Consider the following 19,629-nt stretch of genomic DNA (forward strand, 5'->3'; position numbering starts at 1 on the left):
TCCCCATGATCCATCAGCAAGAAGGCCTAAGTCGGATATTTTTTTTATTTTAAACTTGGCACCTCTCCTTTAATTTTCGCTCCGCGAGCGGCCTACAGCCTGACGCGCCCCCGAAACTGTCGCGGGAATTAGCCACCGCAGCTTCAGGGGGTGCTACCAAATTTTCGCTGCTTGGCATCGTTATCACCAGCGGAGCGGGGCACTACTGCTTAGAGCGGGGCGCTTCCAGTTACCGTCGCTGCTAAACTCCTGCGGAATTTCAGGGCTTTAACTGGAGGCGCAAACGCTCCGAATTTCTCCCCCTTAGATTCCCCCATCTGTTTTCTGTTTTTTGTTTTGTAAGGGTATGCACTGTCTGGTATTATAGGTCCATACATATTCCTAGGCCTTCTTCAGTGCCATTCTGAAGCCAAGCATCGAATGTTGCATTAGAGCTCTTTCTAGTGACGTTCCTTCTGATTTTCTCTCCTTCCTGTGGAAGAGCACTTGGCTACTGCACATTAGTATTAACTGAGTGAGATTGGAAATTATTGTGCATGGAGAGTCATGAACATGGGTCACTAGATGTCACAAAGCGTTTGTCTTCTCAAAAACAAGCTTTGTATTACTTAAACATTATTTTGACCACAACTTCTCCTAATGGTATAGGTGTAAATCGACCATCAGTGCGATACTAAGCCAGTAACTTTCCAGGTTCAGTTCCCAGTCTATGTTGAGGTAACTGATCTCAGCCAGGGTAACAGTCAATGTTTCCTCTAATTTTTATATTTGGTGTGTGGTCCCTTTAAATTTGTTGCACGGCCGTGCCCTACAGTAGAGAGGGAAAAATAAGAGAAGAGGTTTCTATCCCTGATTGTTATTCACTGCTCAGAATTGTAAAAGTAACCTCTCAGTATAAGTACTGTAAATCAAGCTCTTCATACAAGCAGGCAAGAAAGCAGCTGTGAGGTGTCAGTACTTACTGGCATATTTCCCTGTCATGTCTTCAGCCCCCTCAATTGTCATTGTGTTCTTGCCTTGCTTTCACTTGTGAGTTCTAGGAAACACTTGGACCCACAATTAAATTGCAAAAGCCATGTTACTATTGCTATAATTGAACAATTAACGTATTGGCCCAGAAATCCTGGTTTCTCCTTCCCGTGGGAGTTCGACTGGATTCTACAAAAAAGGTGCACACCCACTTGTTCCTGCTGTGCCCATGTTCCAGGTCCTGAGGCCTCCACTGACTGCACATCGCAGCGCGTGCACGTCAGGACGTGCGCAGGACTGGAGCTGCATTCATATAGCTCTGGGCAGCCAATCAAGGTAAAGTATGTTCTCATTCATTATTATGAATGAGAATCCTCCCCAAACACAAAAAACATTAATAAACAAAATAGAAAAAATACACTACATATTTAACATTAATTTAAATTAAAGTTATTTATTTATTATTTAAAAAAAAATGTTTTCCGATTTTTTAAAAAAGCTTTTTTAATTATGCTTTAAAACAAATTTAACGTAGTGGGCAGGGTTTTTAAAAATAAAATGTGTTTTTAAAATGTTTATGTTTTAAATGTGTTTTAAAACTCTTAACGCCTGTAAAAGTAGGCTATGTGCCTGCTTTTATCAGGCGCAAGAGTTTTCAGGACATCCGCTGGGCAAGACATGGGTAAATACCGCAATCTTGCCCATGCAAATGTCCTGGCTGCCGAGATGTGTTGACTTTCCAAGTGCGTACGGACTCTCGCTCTCGCTCTCGCTCTCGCTCTCGCTCTCGCTCTCGCTCTCGCTCTCGCTCTCGCTCTCTCTCTCTCTCTCCCGCTCTCGCTCTCTCTCTCTCTCTCTTCCCCCCACCCCCCCCCCCCACCCCTTGCGTGCACGCAGTCTAATGTGCTGGAGTTAAATGCAGAATTTGGCTGGCTTTCCAACACGCTCGCATTTTTCCAGGAATTAACCCCCCCCCCCCCATGCAGTTAAACCCACATGCTCACCCACGTTAAACTTCTCCCACATTGTACTCCATCCAACTCCTCACCCTTTTTCAGAGACTCTCCTCCTTCAGTGCTTTTGGTTCATAATAGCCTCCTTTCCCCATACCCCCTCAATCCAACCTGATACTTCTATCCTCCTCTACCTCATTCCACCTGGCACTCTTCTTTCTTTTCACCTCCTCCCTCCCTCAGTCCAAACTGGATCTCTTCTCTCCAGTTCATGCTTGCAGTTTCTTTCCTTTTCCAACCCACTTTGTTCAAGCTTGCATTCTTCCACCCCCTCTACCAATGCTGGCATTCTCTTTCCTCTCTTACCCACAGCTCAACTTATAGCTTCTGCCCTCTTCCCTCTCCCCTTCATAGCCATGCATTTCTCCCTTCTGTCTTCCTTAATTGCCATCCATATCCGCTCCGAATCTACTCCTATTGGAGTCCTACTGCTAACAGACCAAACCACATCCCCCTCTCCTCAATGCCACTCAATGTAAATGGCAGTGATCCTGGTGTCTGTATACTTTAAGCAAGGTTCACTGTTTCATAAGAATTCCTGTGCATAATGTACTGTACTGTGGGGGAATAAGTTAAATTGGGCACACCCAACACCCAAGTTCCAACAAATATGGGGAGAAAATATTATTTTCTATTGATAAAACAGTAGGCAAATTGAAACAATTTTGTTTTCTACTATGAAACATAAAATAACTTGGCTGGAATTTAAGTTTCCTTTTTTATTTTCTTAATTGTAGCCTGCATCTTGGAGAAGTGATTCAGATGATACAGGACTGGTTATTGACACTATTTAAGATGATAACCCACTTGGACACCAAGCTCTCAGAGCAGGTAAGCCACTGGAAATATGCTCAATTAAAGAAGGGTGGGAAGTCATGCTGCAGAGTCACACTAGGGGTGAGGAGATTGGCTACAGGGTTGTGCTAGGGGTGAAGTGTCTGGCTACAGAGTTCACCAGGAGAAGGGAGACTATGGATTCTGGCCAGGAGCAGGATGCTAGCTTCAGGGTCAAGTTTACATACATAGAATTTGCAGCACAGAAACACGCCATTCGGCCCAACAGGTCCATGCCAGTATTTATCCTCCACGTGAGCCTCCTCCCACCCTTCCTCATCCAACCCCATCAACATATCCTTCTATTCCTTTGCCCCTCATGTGCTTATCTAGCTTACCTTTAAGTGCATCTATGCTAGTAGTCGCCTCAACTATTCCTTGTGGTAGCGAGTTCCACATTCCAACCACTCTCGGGATAAAGATGTTTCTCCTGAATTCCCTATTGGATTTATTAGTAACTAGTTAATATTTATGGGCTCTAGTTCTGGTCTCCCCAGCAAGTGGAAACATCTTCTCTACGTCTACCCTATCAAACTCTTTCATAATCTTAAATACCTCTATCTGGTCACCCCTCAGCCTTGGGGCCGATATTGCCCCCTTTTTAAGGTCCTCTTTGAGGCGGTAACAGGCGGAAATGAGTTACCGCCTGGTCATGGGCGGCCGCAATGACAATCGGGACATTGCCCTCCTAATTTCTGCAGGCGCAAAAGGTTACCATCCTGCTCCGCCGACATCCGCCCCGCTCGTCCGTGTATGGCGATAAAGACGTCATCACTGTGTGCACCACCTGGTCACCGCCCCGGAAGAGAACATTGCCCACAAATCGTCCACCGTCGGTGTCGGCGACAGCATTTTCTTTCACTGTCAAATCGTCAATGTGAACCACCAAACGTATTTAAAGGTGTGCTGTGGCTGCCACTATTGCTGTCGGTCAAAATTTGCTTCCAGGTTGAAACCTTTTACTTTTTGCTTCTGATTCTGCCTTCACCGATTACTCGGCATCAGTTTGCACAGACTACAATACCTAACCGTGCTCCAATAGCTAGCATTAGCAGAGTAGCCCATTGCTTGTGAGTAATGGCCTCAGTCCTGGCAGTGGACGGCCTCTTCCACATTCTGTTAGGATGGTTCGCAGAAGAGAGTGGCGCCGGCAAATGCAGATGCAGCGGGAAAGGGACACAGATAGGATGGAACACCTAGATGGAAATGGCCATGGTGATGGCCAGATAGCTGGACATCGAGAAGGACGTGAAGAAGGGCATGAAGAAGCTCATGCAGCGAAAAGGAGGGGCAGGAATGCAGACACTCAGAGCCAGAAAGAGAGGGACATGGAGAGGAGAAGGCAACAGCAGCAGCAGGATGCAGAGGGTCAGGAGCAGCATGACCAGGAGGCAGAAAGGGATGAGGAAGATGACAGAGCAAGACGCAGGCACAGACGTGGTGGCGGAATGCCCTATCCTGCAAAGGTTTTCCTATATCGACCTCAATGATGTCTCCGGAGCCTGTGATTCAGGAAAGATGTGGTCATGGAGCTCTGCCATCTCCTGCAGCCAGACCTGGATCCTCAAACAAGGGTGAGGATGGCTCTCAGTGACATCCAAGGTCACCGTCGCCCTGAATTTCTACGCCGCTGGATCTTTCCAACGAGCCACAGCAGACATCTCCAACATATCCCAATTTGCCATACATTGCTCCATCCATCAGGTCACAGAGGGACTACATCTCATTTCCAATAACCTGAGAGAAGCAGTTGGAGCGGTCAACTGGCTTCTTCAGGATAGCGGGCTTCCCCAGGGTTCAGGGCACCATAGACTGTACCCACATTGCATTGAGGGTGCTGCTGAATAATCCAGAGATCTTCCAAAACCGGAAGGGATACCACTCACTCAATGTGGAGTTGGTGTGCGACTACAAATGCCAAATCATATCCATTGATGCCCACTATCCTGGCAGTGCCTTCATCCTGCGGCAGACCAGTGTGCCAGGTTGCAGCCGCCAAATGAAGGTCGTGGCTGGTTCCTAGGCGACAAGGGGTACCCGCTATGCTCTTGACTCCCTTTCGCAACCCCACCCCTCCTGCGCAGCAGTCTTACAATGAGTGTCATTCAGCCACCAGGACCATCATTGAACAGACCATCGGAATCATGAAACAGCAGTTCCACTGCCTCGATCGCTCAGGAGAAGTCTTGCAGTACTTGCCTGACCGGATGTCCTATTCGTCATCTCCTGCTGAATGCTTCACAGCCTGGCAATCGTGATGGCACAGCCATTGGCCAACAACATAGCCATAGCACCTGAGAAGAAGGAGCAGGAGGAGCAGGACGAGGTTCAGGCTCCGCGGAGAAGGCGGCCTCACCATCCTGATCCTGCAACAGACGTCCGGGACCATCTCATTGCAGCTCGTTTCCAATATGTTGGTCGCCACTTCCAGCTTCCTCTGTGCATCCCCATGCCCACACCAATGAGAGCCCTTCCACACACCATTCCCCACATTGAATGAGGCACAGCAACAGATACATTTATCGAATGTCAACCTTGTGCATTTCCTTATAAGCCCCTTTTACGTTGATCTACTCTAGAACTACACCAGTGTTTTCTCTGTGGCTGCTGGAAGGGTGCTCTCTTTCACCTCCAGACACTACATATGTCCTTCAAGGTTGCCCTCGACCAGCTCTGGCCCTGGAAGGCCCGGCTGTAGACTGGTCTGCCTCCGCCTCGGCGCCAGCAGTCTCGATTCGTAATGGTCGCAATGACAGAGTGGCAAGGTGATCAGGAATGCTGTCACCCTGAGAGAGCTCAGTTGATTCCTGCTCCAATGACCCAGCGCCACTTCTCTGGGCAACCCCACCAATCTGCTCCAGCACAGTTGGGTGGGCTACTGTGACACCATGAGATCCCCGGTGGACTGTCGTGGACCCAGCAGCAAGCAATGGCAGCAGTCAGTGCTCGGGTGGCATCCAGTTGAGACTGCATGAGAGCAGTCACCGACTTGATGCCACCAGCAACTGACTGCATGACAGTAGTAAGATGCTGCGTGGCATTTTGCTGAGATTGCGTGAGAGAAGTCTGAGCTTCCATGCTCAACCATCCTCTCCATTACAGCACTTCCGCCTGTGCTGCAATGGCAGCTGCCACATCACCCATGACACGTGTCACGAGGTCTGGATCTGCACAGTCTCTCTGGGAGTCCACCATCGTCTGCACACTGGCAATGATGGGCTCCATGGTGTGCGCCGAGTTGTCCGCAATGCGGGAGGTGGACTCGTCCACACTCCTTACCACTTGTGACAGGCTCTTGGGCACCCTTGCCATTGTCCCTAACATGTCCTAGTGCGAACATCTCCACATCGAGGTCCTCATCTGAGTCCTATGCAGCAGAACTCATGCGTGAACTCGCCCTCCGAGGAGCTGGCTCCCGAGGTTCCCTTTGCCCTTGATCAAGCTGCAGCCTGCTAGGCCCTGGTGTATCACCCAGTGCAGACCTCTCTCCTAAGTTAAGCTGTAAAGAATGCGTACTCTCAGTATCTGAGCTGGTGCATGCAAGGGTGTGAAGCAGTGATGCGGTGCTTGGATCTGTCTCTTCCTCGGCACCCTCCTCTTCCCACATTTGTTCGCTCACCTCACGTGGCTCTGGGGGATCAGGCGCAGGCTGGTCCACTCCAGGACATCATCTGCAAGCATAAATGAGACAAAAGTGGCATAAAGGTGAGGGAGGCGGGTCCACCATGCAGCAACCAAGGTGCACACATTGTTGACCATGTTACTGATGGGAATTTGTTGAATTCCGACAAGATAGCAAAAAAGGAAGGTCTTCACTGACCAATGCTGCCCCCAGCAGGATCGACGGTGCCGATGGCCATTGGGCGGGCAACCTGCAGCCCCATTGCGCCTCTCCACCTCCCATTCTCTGATCCCGACGGTTATGTGCCACCTTGGCCTACAAAGCAAAGAAAGGTTTGAGAGTACCAGTCCAGTTATGCATGTGAAACTAATGGATGTATAGCTTCATGAGAATGAGCAGAATGCAACTCTTAAGTGTCATGTATGTATGCTTGGGTTTACTAGCCACCAGGTGGCGCCACTGTCGGAGGTCATTGGGCTGTGCGCACATGTGCGCGGCCCAGGTATAAAAGGCCAGACATCTTGTAATCACTTTTGGCCCTAATAAAGTAGAGCCAGGTTTGTACCTGTTCGGAGTTTACTGTATCCAGTCTATTAAGTTATTGCATATACAACACTAAGCAACAAATGAAAGAGGCCATCAACTGTGAGTATGCACATATGGCTAACTCATCAGTGAAATGGTGGCTAGCTGGCTACAAACAGATGCAGGTAAGTAAGAGTTGAGGAAGGAGAGGCTCAGAGGTTGCAGGTGAATAGTAGGAGGAGCATCAACTCACTTTCACCACTCGAGTGATGTCGTTGAACCTCTTTCGGCACTGAATCGCCGTCCGGTCCACTATTGAGGTGCCCGACACCTCTACAGCCCCCTCTGCACAAGCATTGTGGAAGATCTGCCGAGTGGGCCTGCTAAACTCTGGAAATAGAAGGCGCCTCCTGTCCTCCACAGTTTGCAGCAGCGTCTCAATTTGTGCATCGCTGAATCTGGTTGCCCTCGTGCTGCCTCTCGGACTTACCATTTTTGCACACAATACACAACAAATGCAACTGATGAGAATGAGCAGCACCTACCTGAATGACCTGCCCTTTAAGGAGGCCAGGGACCAGGTGCCTCATTCTGACTGATTGAAAATCAGGCAAAATTAGGTCCTTGGTTGTTGCCCCCATGCCTTCAGTGCCCCGCGGAGGCCATTTCCGTCCCCAACACCGCCCGGTTTATTGTTTCCACAAAAGTGCCGAATTTCGCTCCATTCTCCGCCCCATCTATCTGGGCAGTACTTCTCCATTTAATTCAAATTATCCGCCCCTAAATGGGGCAGAGGGCAATTTTCCCCCCTTTCTCTTTTCTAAAGGGAAGAGCCCCAGTCAGTTTAATCTTTCCTAATAGGTATAATCTCTCTGTTCTGGTATCATTCTAGTAAATCTGTTTTGCACCTTCTCCAGTTTTGGGAAGTCTGGTGACAGCAAACAAAAGCAACACTGGAACTGCGCATGTGCAACTACTTGTTGGTAGCAGGCGCGTTCTTATCTTTAACCCCCTACTCTGTTTTCTGTTTAGTAACCAGCTTGCTATCCATTCTGCTACTTTTCCTCTGACTCCACATGTTCTGAACTTAGTCTTAAACCTACTAAGCGGTACCTTATTGAAGGCCTTTGAAAATCCAAATATATTACGTCGACTGCATTACTCTTGACTACCCTTTGTGTTAGTTCTTCAAAGAATTCAATAAGGTTGGGCAAGCATAACCATCCCCTTTGACCACATCCATGCTGACTACTCTTTATCATATTTTCAGTTTCTAGATGTTTTTTTATTGCAACTTTGAGTAAAAAGTTACATTATCTTTCTTATCACCGACGTTAGACTAATTGGTCGAAAGTTGCCTGGACTTGTTCCAACTCCCTTTTTAAAAATAGGAAGCAAATTAGTTGCGCACCAGTCTTCTGGCACTATTCCCTTTTCCAATGAATTTTTATATATATGTGCTGTTGCTACCTCTTCCTCTCTAAATTTGAATAGTTTATCAATTATCTCCCCCTTTCTATCTTAAATGATCTCTTCTAATATCATGCCTAGAATGTTAGTCTCCCTGGTAAATACTGAGGCAAAGTAATTATTTAATATTTCTGCTAGTTCACTGTCATTAACTGTGAGTTTATCATGTGTATCTCTTAGTGGCCATGGGCTCAATTTTCCCTGTTCATTTGCGCCGATTTTTTTTGGCATGTTTATTTTTTTCAAAGTTTCCCCCTACGATCTGCACCGGTGTAACTGACTTCGTTACGATTTTTCTAGGCCAGTTTTTTTTACGTCTGAAGGGTTGGATTGGAAGATGTTCTCCTCTTCAGGCTCATCCTTGTCTGAATAATCTGCATTGTCAGGGTTGGCCTCAAGTGCTGCAAAAGATAACCGAGCAGTCAAATTGTTAGCAGCAGAGGAGTGGGCATGGTGGGTGGCATGCGTAGGCTCACACATCGCAGGCAGCAGGCTGATTTGAAGGACCATGATGAATTTACAGGACTTACCCTCTCCCTCGAGTGTGGGCCCAGCTTGTGCAGTACTGATTGTTTTATTCCAGGCAGGACCCATCAAAACAGCGGCCCTCTCTTCCAAGCGTGTCAGTGGGTGCAGATTTGCTGGGTCTCCTCCTGTTCAAGTTCTTTCCCTTTTATTATGTGCCTCCTTCCTCTGCAAAGATGAAAATGCAACTTTTTAGAGAGGGTGTCTTTCTGCTGAGTGGGACATACAACTGGTCACATTTACTAATTGCAATTATATTGAATAAATGAAAATATTACTTACACTAACTACTTGACCAAGGTCCTGCCACTTTTTACACTGGCCTCCAGATCTCGTGGTGGTCACCATTGCGCAGTAATCTTCTGCAACTTGGTTCCAGTGTTTCTTCATTTCTTTGGGTGGAACGTTTATGTGACCTCTGTTGGTGTCCAGCTCCTGCCATCTGTTCTCATTCACAGTAACTAGTGCCTCCACTTCTTCCTGTAAGAAATTCTTGGTCCTTGCACTGCGTTGCATCTTGTATTGCTCCAGCTGTGATTTTCCCAATGCTCTCACACAGCACTCCTTTTCAAACACACTACTGGCTCTTTAAAAGTGGCCGATTGTCGAATCCTAGCTATACTGAGCTTGCGTGTCCATTGGAACGACGTAAAAAATGTAACTTTTTTTCACGCCCATGCACAGAAGGTGCGGCTTCGTTTTTCGGTGCAGACAGCAGGCTCCATCACTCAAGGTGACTGGACACGTTGCGCGGTGCCAAATTCGAATTATACATCAGGGAAACTTTGGCAAAATATTTCTGCCGCATTTCTGGCTGAGAAAAACTGGTGTATCTCTGGCAATACGCCAGAAAACTGACTTGGGGAAAATTGAACCCCATATCCCTATCCTGATTTTTCTTTTGTTAGGTATGTGTCTGTAGAATACTTTACTATTTCTTTTGATTTTCCTTGATAATTAAATTTTGTAGATACTCTTTGCCTTGCTAATAGTTCGCTTTACTTTGTTCCTAACCTTTTTGTATTCCCTGTTGTCATCATCATCTTTGTTGTCTATGTACTTAGTTTCAATTTTGCCCTTATTCCTTTATTCATCCATGGTGTATCATTACTGGCTAGTTTGTTCTTGCTTTTTAGTGGGATATAATTCTCCTGGACTCTCTTGATCACCGCTTTAAATGTTTTCCACTGCTGTTCTATTTCTCCTTTGTCAGTAAACTTTTCTAGTTTATTTTCCCTAGTTCCATCGCCTTAAAATCAACTTTTTTTTCCAATTTATTACTTTGGACTTGGTCTTATTTATGTCCTTCTCAATTTTTATCTTAAATCTTATTATGTTGTGATCGCTACTGCCTAGATGTTTCCCTATGCTTACTTCTCAAATCTGTTCTGGATATGTTTATTCACAACACCAAAGTTCTGATTGGTCACCTTGGGTGACAAGACCTGATTTCAGATCGGTCCCCTTGGAGGACAAGACACGCCCAGCAGTTTCTCTGGAATGTGTAATTAGATCCTGCCTGCCTACATAATCAGTTACTTTGCAAAGTTTAATTCGAGCCATTCTGACTGCCAGGCTCCAGACAAAAAGAGCTCACATAGAAAAGGGCGCACCCTCGTAGGTTAAGACCTTCTTCCACCCACTGCCCAAGTTCTTGACCTCCCCACCGCTTCCCCACCCCACCCAAATTCCTGATCTCCCTCCCTCTCCCCCCGCCCCCCACCCCCCGGCCAAATTTCTATCCTCCCCACAATCAGGTTCCTGACTTCTCCCTGCCCAAGTTCCTCCCCCAGCCCAGGTTCCTCATCTTTTCCCCCCAGCAAGTTCCTGACCATCCCTTCCCCTCCCCCACCCCCCCCCCCCACTCCATAGATGGGGCATTGTGTGTGGGTCACGGATTGCTAACAGGTTTATTGAGTATGAAGTGAATAGTGATAGTGTCATGACTTCCAGATTTCATCCACTCCAATTATGTCACTTACCACACATGCACCAAGCTTTCCGATAAATCAACCAGCTCTAGGGGGAGGAGAGGGAGAACGTAGTGCAGGTGTAAAGGGGTTGGGGGTGGGGTTGGAAGAACATGATCCATCTTGCCATCTGGATCATGTTCTGGCGCTCATTCCCGGTCCCCCCATTAGATCTGAATTACATTCTTCCACCATCCCCACTCTCCATGTTTCTTACCCCCCACTCCACCCCCGAGTTCCTGACTTCCTCTCTCCCCACCCCTTCCAAGTTCCTGACCACCTCTCGCCTGCTCGCTCCCTGAGTTCCTGACCTTCTCACCTTCCCCCACCCCCCAATTCCCCCTCTCTTCCCCCTCCTCACTCCCATCTGGCCAGTACGGATCCTGTGATGGGCCTTCTCCCACGCTGCACTGTAGGCCACAACAGTTTGGTAGTAGGCATGCGCGGCCTTGGTAAATAGCGCGCATACGCAGGAGAGGATCAGGTACGCATGCTTAGCTCCAGTATACCGCACACATGCGCAGAGGGCCACAAAAATGTTTGTGCAGATAATCACTGTGTAATTTCCCATGACTAGATCTATCAGTGCTCCCTCTAGTTGGGGCAGGGAAGGTGTGGTTGTCCATCTATCCAGGATGGAGGAAGCCAGCTGCAGAGTCAGGCTAGGAGTGGGAAGATTGGGGGGTAGAGTTGAACCGGGATTATATCCTGCCCACCGCATGAAGAAATATACATTAACGGTTGTATGGTTTGCAATGACTTGTCATATGTCAGAAAGTAGTTTGTAAGGGTGAGCAGGTGTCAATCAGATTGTTTGGATCTCGTCAAATATGACTGACACCTGAGGGGAGAGGGGAATGGAGGGTGGGTGTTAGGGAAATAGGAAGGTGTACAAGAGTGGTGATGATTGGATGGGGATAGCAGAAAGAAAAGGGAAGGCGGGGCAGTGCAGAGGAAGCATAGGGTGGGCAAGAGAGGGGACAGGGATGATGGCATGGGGAAGGTTCATAGGAAGGAAGGGGAGGGAGAAGAGGAGTCCGGAAGAATGAGGGTAATGGGATGAGAAGATGGGGATGAGTTGGGGAAAGTGGAGAAGAGAATGGAAGAGGGAGGGGAAGGAATGGGTTGGTAAAAAGCAGAGGATGTGCCTGGGGGCATGGGAAGGGAAGATGACATAGCGAGGGGCTGGGAGGAGTTAGGGGTTGGAGAAAGGACAGGAAAAGCAGAGATGGGGGAACATGAGGGAATGAGGGGTTAATGTTTGGCTAAGAAGAAAGTTGATAACTTCCATTGTCCTCCACTCCACTTCCACAAAATAACACAACATCCATGGGTCTTGTATCCACCTGCTATTTTCTTTTCTCTCAATCTGCAACTGCCAAATTCCTTCTCCCATCCCCCCAGTTTTAACTCCATGCCCAGCTCCCTGTCTCATCTTCCTGCCTTGACCTCCACTTCTACCCTATGTTCCCTCTTACCTTCATACTCCCGATACTGCCATCACCATTATCCTCCAGTCCCACTCTCCAGTGTAAGGCAGTTGGCACAAGCGAGCAATATAGAAGAATAATGACATGACCATGGGGTTGGAGGGAGACCTGGATAAGTAGGTGGATCAAATCATTGGAAATCAGAAGTCCAGCAGGAGCTGGTTGCGAGAGAGCACTGAAGTTGGCAAGAACCTAAGACTGGGACATTTTCTGCCTAGGTCCCCATGCTGCCAAGTCCTAAGACACTCCTCCCCCAATGCTGCCAAACTTTCGAACCATTGTTTCTAAACAACTTTCACAGTACCGGCAGATCCCAAGAATCTTGTAATGTTGGGTTTGGCTCACTTGAGGGGTTCCGATAATCTGAGCAGTGCAGGAAGGGTGCTTCATGGTATCTCAGCACTTTTCCACTCACCATCATCAAATCTTTGTGGCTTCATTCTTCCCTCCTCCTTCTCCCTTAATGTTTTATATCACTTAACTCAAACTCCCCAACCTTCTCTCACAGACTCTCACGCATCCAACTTCACATTCACATAATAAACTCCAACATGACCCTATTCCCTTTGTAAAAAATCTTCCTGCCTCATGACATACCAACAGTCAGATAATCACCAAAATAAACATAACCATCCTCCCCTTGCAAAACAGACATTTTTAGAAATATTAAATTCTATTAAATCTTTTTTATTATACCTGTCATGTATGTATGCTTGGGGTTACTAGCCACCAGGTGGCTCGACTGTCGGAGGTCATTGGGCTGTATGCACGTGTATGTGGCCCAGGTATAAAATGTAATGTAATCACTGTGATTACATTAGTTGTAATAAAGCAGAGCCAGGTTTGTACCTGTGTTAGTTTACAGTATTCAGTCTATCGAGTTATTACATTCATAATAATATCTGTATACAAAATATTCCCTACAAATTATATTGAATACGCACACTATATAAAATATGAATGTACTCAAATTACACACTGTGGGACCAATAATCTGATCAGTGCATTGTATGGCTGCTTCCAACTTGATCAGATGTGGAAGGCCATGCCCTGTAACACAGCTGAGAGGTGCTTAGCATTCAAAACAGGGAATTGAAGGTAAGGCGCCAATTTATAAAAAAGAAGGCCTGGTACCTCTGTCCAATTGCCTGGCACCCCTCCCCACAACACTGGAAAATCTGAAATTCCAGCCCGGGCACTGCTGGCATGTCATGGTTGATGCACCAGAGCACCAGAAAATGATTCAATGAGCTAATCTCTTGTTATTTGGTGACATCAGCTCAATTCTGCACAAGTGCATTGATGGCAGCAGCGCTGTCCAAGAGCCACTCTATCTACCTGTCTTTTAACATAATATTTCAAGAAGTTCACGTTCATTTATTTTAACTCCCTTTCTCTTTATTCCAAAACTTCTACAATTAGACAGGAATTTCTAATATACTGTTTCATCTGATATTTCAATTTAGTTTCATTTCAATTTCAATGTAATTATTTCCTACCATGTATTTTACATTAATTTATTTGTAACTAACATTGCTTTAATTCCCAACACCGACAATACACCAATATGTTCTCCATTAGAACATATAATCCTCCTTCCCTTATCGCAAGGAAGAGGCATATAAATTGGCCAGAAAAAGCAGCAAACCTGAGGACTGGGAGAAATTTAGAATCCAGCAGAGGAGGACAAAGGGTTTAATTAAGAGGGAGAAAATGGAGTATGAGAGGAAGCTTATCAGGAACATAAACACTGACTGCAAAAGCTTCTATAGATATGTGAAGAGAAAAAGATTAGTGAAGCCAAATGTAAGTCCCTTGCAGTCAGATTCAGGTGAATTTATAATGGGGAACAAAGAAATGGCAGACCAGTTGGTTCTGTCTTCATGAAGAAAGACACAAATAACCTTCTGGAAGTACTAGGGGACCGAGGGTCGAGTGACAAGGAGGAACAGAAGGATATCCTTATAAGGCGGGAAATTGTGTTGGGGAAATTGATGGGATTGAAGGTCGATAAATCCCCGGGGCCTGATAGTCTGCATCCCAGAGTACTTGGGGAAATGTATGTACTTAGTGGATGCATTGGTGATCATTTTCCAACAATCTATCGACTCTGGATCAGTTCCTATGGACTGGAGGATAGCTAATGTAACACCACTTTTGAAAAAAGGAGGGAGAGAGAAAACGGGTAATTATAGACCGGTTAGCCTGACATCAGTAGTGGGGAAAATGTTGGAATCAATTATTAAAAATGAAATAACAGCGCATTTGGAAAGCAGTGACAGGATCGATCCAAGTCAGCATGGATTTATGAATGGGAAATCATGCTTAACAAATCTTCTAGAATTTTTTGAGGATGTAACAAGTAGGGCCCAAATTTCCACACGAAAAAAAACGGGCGCCCCTCCGAGCTAAAACGGGCGCCTAAAAAAAAACTCGCGATTCTCGAGCGCTTTGCAGCTCCTTGTCTGCCTGGTGCGGCGCCCAGGGGGGCGGAGCCTACACTCGCGCCGATTTTGTAAGTGGGAGGGGGCGGGTACTATTTAAATTAGTTTTTTTCCTGCCGGCAACGCTGCGCGTGCGCGTTGGAGCGTTCGCGCGTGCTCAGTGTGAAAACAACATTGGCACTCGGCCATTTTTGTAGTTCTTTGTAGCTGTTTAGTTTTTGAACATTTTTTAATAAAAGTACATTGTCATCAGCACATCAGCAGTGAGGCTTCTTGTAGCAGTGAGAAGGGTGCAGGAAGCCTCAGAAAGTTGAGCCAGCCGTTTCCCGACGACCTCCCCCTTTTGCCGTCGGGAAATGGCTCCTCAATTTTTGAGGCTTCCTGCAGCCTTCTCTCTTTCCCGCCAGCCATCTGGAACGGCTCCCTTCCCTTTCCCCCCCCCCCCCCCCCCCCCCCCCCCCCGCGTTCGGTCGGCTCTCTCCCTCCCGCGTTCGGTCGGCTCCCATTCCCTCCCCCCCACCCGCGTTCGGTCGGCTCCCTTCCCTTCCCCCCCCCCCCCCCCGCGTTCGGTCGGCTCTCTCCCTCCCGCGTTCGGTCGGCTCCCTTCCCACCGCCCCGCCCCCCGCCCCCCCCCGCGTTCGGTCGGCTCTCTTTCCCTCCCCCGCGTTCGGTCGGCTTCCTCCTCCCCTCCCACCCGCCCGAGTTTGGTAACGGCTGCCTCGTTTTGTGACGCTTGCTGCAGCATTCTTCCTGGCTGAAGCACTTTCACACAGGTAGGAAGATGGTTTATTTAATCTTTTCTTTGCTTATAAATGTTTATTCAGGTTGGATTTATTTGTATAATATTTGTCTAAGTATAAATAAGGATTTATTGTAGAATTTAATGAGTTCCCCTCCACCCCACCTCGTTCTGGACACCTGATTTGTAACCTGCGCCTGATTTTTTAATGTGTAGAACAGGTTTTTTCAGTTCTACAAAAATCTTCACTTGCTCCATTCTACTTTAGTTTGGAGTACATTTTCACTGTGGAAACTTTCAAATCAGGCGTCAGTGGCCGGACACGCCCCCTTTTGAAGAAAAAATTCTGTTCCAAAGTAGAACTGTTCTACCTGACTAGAACTGCAAAAAAGAAAATGTGGAGAATTGCGATTTCTAAGATAGTCCGTTCTCCACCAGTTGCTCCTAAAAATCAGGCGCAAATCATGTGGAAACTTGGGCCCGTAGAGTGGACAAGGGAAAACCAGTTGATGTGGTGTATTTGGACTTTCAAAAGGCTTTTGACAAGATCCCACACAAGAGATTGGTGTGCAAAATTAACGCACATGGTATTGGGGGTAATGTACTGACGTGGATAGAGAACTGGTTGGCAGACAGGAAGCAGAGAGTCGGGATAAATGGGTCCTTTTCAGAATGGCAGGCAGTGACTCGTGGGGTGCCGCAGGGCTCAGTGCTGGGACCCCAGCTATTTATAATATACATTAATGATTTGGATGAAGTAATTGAGTGTAATATCTCCAAGTTTGCAGATGACACTAAACTGGGTGGATGTGTGAGCTGTGAGGGGGACGCTAAGAGGCTGCAGGGTGACTTGGACAGGTTAGGTGACTACGCAAATGCATGGCAGATGCAGTATAATATGGATAAATGTGAGGTTATCCACTTTGGGGGTAAAAACACGAAGGCAGAATATTATCTGAATGGCGGCAGATTAGGAAAAGGGGAGGTGCAACGAGACCTGGGTGTCATCGTACATCAGTCATTGAAAGTTGGCATGCAGGTACGGCAGGCAGTGAAGAAGGAAAATGGTATGTGTTATGTGTTATGTATTAATGTGTGTATCGTCCTGGTACCTTAAATGTATAATAAGCACAATGGTACACCACAGAGGGCGCTGTGGTGAGAGACCTGAAAGTACCTGCAAGAGGCAGTATAAAAGGCTGACCACCACACCTGGGAGGCACTCTGGAGCTGAACAATAAAGGACGAAGGTCACAGCAGTTAGACTTGCACCAGACCGTGTGGAGTCAGTGATTTGTGTGCTACATACATCACATTGGCGACAAGGAAGCGGCCGAATTCCACGCAACCATGGCTACTCTGGGCTCGCTAAAGAATTTTACCGTGGGCAATGCTTGGGAGGCCTCTACGGAAAGGCTCGAGTACTACCTCACATTAAACGATCTGACGGAGGACACGAACGCACTGAGAGAGAAGCGTAAGGCGATATTGCTCTCCAGTTGTGGCGATGAGGTTTACTGTCTGGTCAGGGATTTGCTGGCACCCGGGAGCACCAGGGACCAGTCATACGAGGAGCTGACTGAACTCATTCGTGAACAACTGAAACCGAAGGAGAGCATCCTCACGGCCAGATACAAATTTTACCATCACTGCAGACCCGAGGGCCAGAATGTCACCAAATATGCTGCAGACCTCAGGAGACTCGCGGCGCCGTGTGATTTTGGCGCACACCTTGACGAGGCATTGCGGGACGTTTTCGTCATGGGGATTAACCATGAGGGCCTCCTTCACAAGCTGCTAGCCACGGAACCCACAGTCACTCTGACAAAGGACATCACCATCAGCCGGGCATATATGACCTCGACTTTCAGCACCAAACAAATGATCCACACAGTCTCGAACCCGACAGGCACTGTCCACAGGATAGCGCCCATCATGGACAAAACTGCAGAACGTGGCTCTGCCCGGGACAGAGAGCATGGAACTCGGAGTCCGCTGAGGGGGGCCAATCAAGCAGCACCATGCTGGCACTGCGGAGAAAGCCATGGGGCTCACTGGTGCAGGTTTGCGGAGTATACGTGCAATACCTGCCACCTGAAAGGGCACCTTCAGCGTATGTGTAAAAGAAATCGGACTCGCCTTGTGGCTGAGGAGATGGGGGATGATCCACTGTTCAGCGAGGAGCAGGTAGAAGAAGATGAGGTGTTGGGACTGTATACGTGCACCGACGATTCGCCCCTAGTGGTAATAAAAGTAAAAATCAACAGAGTCCCTGTGAGCATGGTAGTGGATATGGGATTGGGTCCGTCGTTGATGAGTTGGAGAACTTTTGATAAACTGTGGATTAACCCAGCTGCATGACCCAAGCTGGTCCCGGTCACGGCGAAGCTGCGTACCTACACCAGGGAACTGATATCTGTTCTTGCAGAGCGGAGGTGCAGGTATCCCACAGGGACGAGACGCATGGTTTACCTTTGTGGGTCGTTGCAGGCGATGGGCCGACGCTCGTCGTGCTGCCGACATGCTGCCGTGCCCCGGGTTCTCAGAGAGCAGCGCTGACCGAGCTGGAGCTGCAGCCTCAATCCACCCACAGGCAAGCGGAGCAAGCCCCAGCCCCGGACCTCAAGTCACAGAGATCCTGCAGCCGAAGCCCCCACAGGCAAGCAGAGCAAGCCCCGGACCTCAAGCCACAGAGATCCTGCAGCCTTAGCCCCCACAGGCAAGCAGCCCTGCAGAGGCGGGCCTAGTGGGGGGGGGGGGTTGTGAGCCGGCGGGGCGCTGCGGGCGGGGTGCGAGAGATCCAGGATGGCCGACGGATCGGAGAGGCCCACGCAGAGGGAGAATTGGGCGGCGGCAGCAGCTGGAGGTCGACGGCCGCAGAGGAGGCCGCTACGGAGGCCGCTACGGAGGCGGCAAGTGCGGCGGCTGGAGAGACCACGACGGCCGCAGGGGAGGCGGCTATGGTGGCTGCCGGAGAAGCGACGACAACGGCCTCAGGAGAGGCGGCAAGTCAGGTGGCAGTGGAGGGGAGCAGAGGCTGTGGCGGCGGAGGGCAAGATGGCGGCGGCCTCGTGTCCAGAGCAGCAGAGCATTAAAGATGGCGGCGCCCAAGGAGAAGCCTTGTGGAATCCAAGATGGCGCCTTAAAAAGGAAATGCACCTGGGAGTCTTAAAAGGGCCTTACCACGTGGTGGTCCCCACAAAGTGACTTTTGTACGGCAAGATCAGTCTAAAATGAGCTCTGTCAATGTGAGATGATGGATTTATACTGGAATTAATATTTTAATGCTGAATGGTCACTGTGTTTGTAAAATAATGGATATGAAGTACAATTAATGATAAGAGCTAATAAGGAAATCAGGGATCCGTTACCATGTCACTGCACCTCACCCAGAGGAGCTGGGATTTAATAACTATTTAATGTAACTGCTCAGTGTACCCGCAACCCGTTGACACAACATCTGTACCAAATAACATGTACCATACAAACACACTGTCTATGCATACCTGCCTTCTGTTGGACAAACAAGGCCGAGATCCCCGGCAACGGCTTCAGGACTGGTGGGGGAAGTGAGATGTTATGTATCGATGTGTGTATCATCCTGTGTCCTGGGGGTGAAGTGAGATGTTATTTGTATTGATGTGTGTATCGTCCTGGTACCTTAAATGTATAATAAGCACAATGGTACACCACAGAGGGCGCTGTGGTGGGAGACCTGAAAGTACTTGCAAGAGACAGTATAAAAGGCTGACCACCACACCTGAGAGTCACTCTGGAGCTGTTCAATAAAGGACCAAGGCGACAGCAGTTAGATTAACACCAGACCGTGTGGAGTCAGTGATTTGTGTGCTACATACATCACATTATGTTGGCCTTCATAGCTAGGGATTTTGAGTACAGGAGCAGGGAGGTCTTACTGCTGTTGTACAGGGCCTTGGTGAGGCCTCACTTGGAATATTGTGTTCAGTTTTGGTCTCCTAATCTGAGGAAGGACGTTCTTGCTATTGAGGGAGTGCAGCGAAGATTCA

The 19,629-nt window shown here is 48.0% G+C and overlaps 1 protein-coding gene across 1 annotated transcript in view; it reads left to right on the forward strand.

Moving 5' to 3' along the window:
* axdnd1 (axonemal dynein light chain domain containing 1) overlaps positions 1-19,629 on the forward strand; it is a gene marked incomplete at its 5' end in the record, with an annotated part of 368,202 nt that overhangs the window by 171,966 nt on the left and 176,607 nt on the right. The window contains one exon of the mRNA XM_070887184.1: positions 2,720-2,813. Within this exon, the coding sequence (XP_070743285.1) occupies positions 2,720-2,813 (94 nt within the window). The remainder of the gene's footprint in view (positions 1-2,719; positions 2,814-19,629) is intronic.

Source organism: Pristiophorus japonicus, chromosome 8 (assembly GCF_044704955.1).
Source record: "Pristiophorus japonicus isolate sPriJap1 chromosome 8, sPriJap1.hap1, whole genome shotgun sequence".
In the NCBI taxonomy this organism is placed as follows: Eukaryota; Metazoa; Chordata; class Chondrichthyes; family Pristiophoridae; genus Pristiophorus; species Pristiophorus japonicus.